This window comes from Hetaerina americana, unplaced genomic scaffold (genome assembly GCF_022747635.1).
Source record: "Hetaerina americana unplaced genomic scaffold, ioHetAmer1.1.p SCAF_32, whole genome shotgun sequence".
Classification (NCBI taxonomy): domain Eukaryota; kingdom Metazoa; phylum Arthropoda; class Insecta; order Odonata; family Calopterygidae; genus Hetaerina; species Hetaerina americana.
Genome location: NW_027286897.1, coordinates 2,008,075 through 2,013,264, shown reverse-complemented (window position 1 = coordinate 2,013,264; position 5,190 = coordinate 2,008,075). Strand labels below are relative to the sequence as shown.

Genomic DNA, 5,190 nt, shown 5'->3' with positions numbered 1-5,190 from the left:
TAATATATATGCTTTGAATATTTGCACGATCCATCAAATTTGCTACGAAAGGTACTGCCATAGCTCACAAAGAACCCGTCACCACCATCAAACCAGCAGCCTGGCATTTCCATACCGCTCTTATCCCTTGTTTTTTCTCCTTATTTTCTTCTCCTCACGACTTTCTAATTTTTCAGGATTACTGCTTATAATCATCATAACCATTTTTCAAAAATAACTGTAAATACTCAATATATTTAGTGTGCGTTAAAGAATAAATTGATTATTTTGTTTTTATGGAACGTTATTCAGGGTTTTAGGTAACTAAATATAATGGCATGGAAGTTCAAAGCTAGAAGTCCAGTGTCAACGACGCGGGAATAATCTCAAAGTTTTTCAAGCAAAATCAGGGGCAAAAAGTGCCACACTTCCTCTCTAATTGAAAAATAAAAATATATGTTATCACTCTTTTAAATATGACATACCCAAGAACTCAACTATATCTTTTTATTTAATATTTTTCGAATCAAAAAAGGACCCATTTTGTCAATTAATATTTTTATCAGCATTGCCAAATAAAAATAAATATTGATGTGTTTTCATCTAACCTGCTTTTTAAGCCCTTTGCCTCTATATGTCTCATTTCAAAAGCAATGAATTTGTTCTTTATTAAAATTTATGTAACCCATGAAATGCTTTGACATCTCCACCTACTCTTGTGACATGAGTATTCTTTGCTATAAAAAAGGTCTTAGGTGCAAGAACCTACACTGAAAATTGATTTCGGAACTCTAGTTATTTTTAATTTAGTGAGAGGCCAATGTGGAAGCTAGGAAGAATTTTCGGTGAGAGTAGAAGCGTCACGAAATTTTAATTTTAATAACTGAGTACCGGCAGAAGAACTCCGAAGAAGTAAAAAGCATGTTAGTGAGATTAATCAGAATTTTATTTAATTAAAATTATACAGATTAATCAAAGCAGCTAGTCCTTGTCAATATTATTCAATCTTTTCATTGCTAATTTCCGTTTTTACGGTGGTGCTTAACCTCAGAGCGCTATTCAATCATCATCATTCGGTAATAATAATAGACGATTTTTACCCAAGTAATGTTTGAGGAATTATTTTCTATGCACTGGGAAAATTTTGAACCAGCGACCTCGGATGTATATCCCCAGCATTCCCATTGTATCTCCGTAAATAATCAAGGTCGTCCAAATAAATATCTAGTAAGGTTCCAGAATAAAATTTAAAGACACAGATTTTGATCATCGCCCCGAAGACAGATCATACTATAAGTAGATTTTAGGGTCAGATATGTGCCGTGCCAAAGTGTTTCGGTTCTATCCTCTGAATGATGAGAGGCTCTGGTGACGGGCCGTGCATGCCAAGTTGCTAGAATTAGATCGTCTGCTAGCCAGCGGATTCGTGTCTATCATATCTTCTCCTTTCCTTTGACTGTCTTGGTGAAGAAACTCGAATGAAACTTTGGTGAAAAATGGAAATAAATGAAGGTTAAATTAGCAGTGCCTAGAATAAATAATGTTCAGTTTTTGGTTAGATCGTGATGTTACTTGATTTGATGTGATTTGTTTTGTTAGATGGCAAATGCAGTCCTAAATTAATTGTAGTGAATACATTTCCTTTTCATTCTTTCTCATTATTGAATGTAAGAAAATTATGTGAAATTAATATCACTACCATTGCAACTGTAAGCGAATCTGGACATCTTTTACTTATAATTTCTTCTTAAAGCTGATATTTAAATCATATCAGGAAATTAGCCAATTCAGGGTACTGAAAGTAATGATATATTGCCAAAAAAAGTCGATTCCACGTGATAGATCTTCACGTAGGCACGATTGATGCTATCGTAGGACTGGTTTTTATTTTAAATATTTTAAGTATAAATTCACGATTCTCTAGTTTTGACCATTCTCGTCAAGTTTCATTTGTTATTAAACATTATAATATTATATTATCTTTCATAGCACACCTTGGATTTGTCATAATTGCTTCCTTATGATAAAAGAAATGATTTTGTTATTCAACGTCTCGGTTCATGAAGTTTAATTTTCATAATTTAGATATTTAATTTGCCTTTTAATATCTTACTACACACGGCATATGAGTCTTCATGCTTCATTTCAAAGCATTTACTGAGTGTGAGCAAAGGGTTTTATGATTTCTATTTCCAGTATTCACGCTATCTTTACTCATGATTTTATCTTTGTTTATTTTTACCGTACCTTCTTACAGCTAAGTTTCGCGTTAAAAGGGAAATACATATCATTTTTTCATTTTTCATTTTATATCGCAGATGATTTCTGGAACTTGCTAGGGAATATTTTTAGTCTGGATAATAATATACAAAAATTACCCATAGTAAATTGTTTGTTTTTCATCACATGAAAATGTTGTCAATATACATGTTTAAAAGGCCCTTGAAAACCAGTTTAATAAATTTTTCGGCAGGAAAAAAGACAATATTTCATAACAAAAGTGAAAACTTTTTTATTCAACAAGTAATACACTAATTCATTGCGGAATTTCGAGAAACATGCCTTGAAAACAAATCGAACATAGCAAATTTTTTTTCTGCTCTAGCGTTCGTTCATGGAAGGACAAAGATAGGGAAGTATTACTCTTAGTATATTACTCCTAGAAAATAAATAAATATTTTTGCTCCAGCTCTCATGGCTTCGGCAGGATTTATACTTTCACTCATAAATACATAAATTAGTGATCTTCAGAAGGGACTCCGTCGTTGAAATTTCCGAAAACAAAATTTCCATTCGTCCAATATCTACAGTAGTTGAAATCTCCGTTGGCCCCGCTTCGTAGGAATTCTCCTTTACGATTGGAGGGCCAGTGTCTTCGCTATTTCCTTGTTTGAATGTTTCATTCTGTTAAGAGGTGTAGAGGTGGGAAGCTCGTAATTGGTTACTTAAGAGAGGTGCTTTGGCTCGGAAAAAAATACATCTGAGAGTCTGCTTCTGGAGATTTTCAGCTTTTGGCGCTGTGGGCCGTAGTTCTTCCCCGGGACTCATCACCGTTCCGACGAGAACCCCGTTTCATCAATGGCGGTAGTGTGCCCTGTAGGCCAGGGGCATTGAGTCGAAAGACCTAGCGTTCTTTGCGTAGCTGTGATGCGGGTCCCAGCCGTGGGATGCTGGCACCTCGAAGGCGGGAGTGGCCTGGGGGTAGTGGTAGACTTCGTAGCTCACCACCTTAGGTGGCTTGCTTAGACGGAAGATGACCATGGCACCGGAGAGGACGAGAGAGAGGAGGCCAAGGGTCAAGGCCTTCCAGGTCTTCATGGCAATGAGGGCGAGTGCCAAGGGGATCAGGGCGGTGGCCTTGAACTTGAGACCGAGGAGGAATGGGATGATGACCTTCTTGACGAAGCCTCGCTCTGGCATGGGAGAAAAGAGAGAGATTATAAAGAGAACAGAAACATAGAAAAAACAATCTCAAATAACTATTATCGATGATGCCAAAATTATGCACAATTGCTATGGCTCTTATTTTTTTAAATATAATCGACGAAATATCCCATGTAACTTTGATTATAAAGTCAATTTACAACTTATTACTATCAGTCTTTGAAGGTAGTATCCCAAATTAAGTGACTTAGAACAGTGACGCTTCCTTAAAATACGGATGTACTCGTATTTAGCTGGGATGTTAATAATTTGAATAAATTAAATATTTAATATCTGTATATTTGCATGTATGTTATTTTTAACTTAGAGGATGAAATTGTTACCATTTTTACCTTTATCTTCAAAGCTTTTTACCGAAAAACTAGTTACATAATGGCGTGTTTATTTTTCCTGATCGTTCTATCAATAAAATATCACAAGTGGACATTTTTATAAGATCGCATTCGAAATGCTTCTTTCTTTACAATCATACAATAAAACATATTCAATGAAACCACACATTGTGAAAGTATATAGTGTCATGACTCTCTCTCTCTCTCTCATTTGATACAATTTGGAAAGGGTAAAGATATAAAGTCAGTTAATAATGATTGTCCTTTGATGCGTGTGGATTTCTACAAAACGTATCATAGTTTACAAGAGCACATTTAATGCTGGATCAAGAGTATACGATTAATTTGCCTGAAAATAGATGCATTAATCTATACGTCACTTATCCAAGAGAGACGGCAAATAAAGTAAGATAAATGATCAAAACTAATAAAGCTGGTTGTTCGAAAAACAATGGATTAGAATCTAAATCAGAACGACGTTCTGAAGGGAACCGTCCGGTCTGAAGTGATTCCTGAAGTGAACTTTGGGTGGCGAGAGATAAAAGGCTCTCTCACCCTGCACGGCCCTTCCCTCTGTGAGAGGGATGTTGACCTCGGTCGGGATGCTCTGCAGAAGGAACTTGGGCACGAGCGGGACGAGCTCCCCGCTCATGATCTCCTTGGGCACGCGGATCCTGAGGGTGTGGGTGTCGAGGAAGGAGTCGGCGCGGTCCAACATGAGCATCCTCAGGGCTTCCTCACGCTGCTCCTCGGTGTCGTACCCGCGGTGGCTCACCAGCTCCTCATCCGTGATGACGGCTCCCTCCTTTCGCACGATGGCCATGTCTTCCGTCAGCGGAATGCTATCGCGTTTCGCGGCGGAGCTAAGGAAGGCCAGGACTTTAGGTTTGGCGCAGGCGAAGGAACCCTTGCTGACGCACTCGGCGTAGATCTTCTTGAGCACCCCGGCGGCCGTCTGTGAGTGGAACTGCCTGGGGCTCCTGCCCATCTCCACCATGTCACTCTCCTCGGGCATCGGGTATGGGACCACGACGGCCTCCTGGACCTCCGAGCCCTCCGGGGCGAGGTCGACGGGGGCGGCGGCGCCGACGGCACCTTCCGGGGTCTTGACCAGCGTATCCTGGGCTACGGCGAGGGTCACAGACACTAGGGCGAGCAGAAGCCACCGGCACGATGGAGCCATGACGGACGTTTTTGCGAGTGGTGTCGCGGCGGTTTTATTTATTAAAAATTTTTATTTTGGTCAACTCCCCCAGCTAAAGTCGTCGTCGCAAGAATGAGCGATGTGGTGCGAATGCCGCCGTGTTGAGCACTGAGCGCACCACCATTCCCGCCACCCATATATATGTTCACATGGGGGTCATCCGCGACGAGGGTTTAGTGGCACGCAAAATGGTAGGCCCGACTCCGATGCGTGGGGGGAGGGACCACGCGG

General features: G+C 39.9%; 1 protein-coding gene across 1 annotated transcript; it reads right to left on the bottom strand.

Annotated features, from left to right (window-relative positions):
- Positions 1 to 3,054: 3,054 nt before the first annotated feature.
- Positions 3,055 to 4,938, bottom strand: Osi18 (DUF1676 domain-containing protein Osi18). The gene is made up of 2 exons (XM_071589052.1): positions 4,318 to 4,938; positions 3,055 to 3,390 (listed from the first exon to the last, which is right to left on the bottom strand). The coding sequence occupies exons 1-2, from the start codon at positions 4,936 to 4,938 to the stop codon at positions 3,055 to 3,057; spliced, it is 957 nt and encodes a 318-aa protein (XP_071445153.1).
- Between the last annotated feature and the right edge of the window lie 252 nt (positions 4,939 to 5,190).

What these genes read in the sequence shown, in the direction of transcription:
- Osi18 (XM_071589052.1), bottom strand. Translation starts at nt 4,938, where the DNA reads ATGGCTCCATCGTGCCGGTGGCTTCTGCTCGCCCTAGTGTCTGTGACC. An exon ending in CTCTCACAGAGGGAAGGGCC is followed by an intron (nt 3,391 to 4,317) that starts GTGCAGGGTGAG and finishes CCCATGCCAGAG; the next exon opens with CGAGGCTTCGTCAAGAAGGT.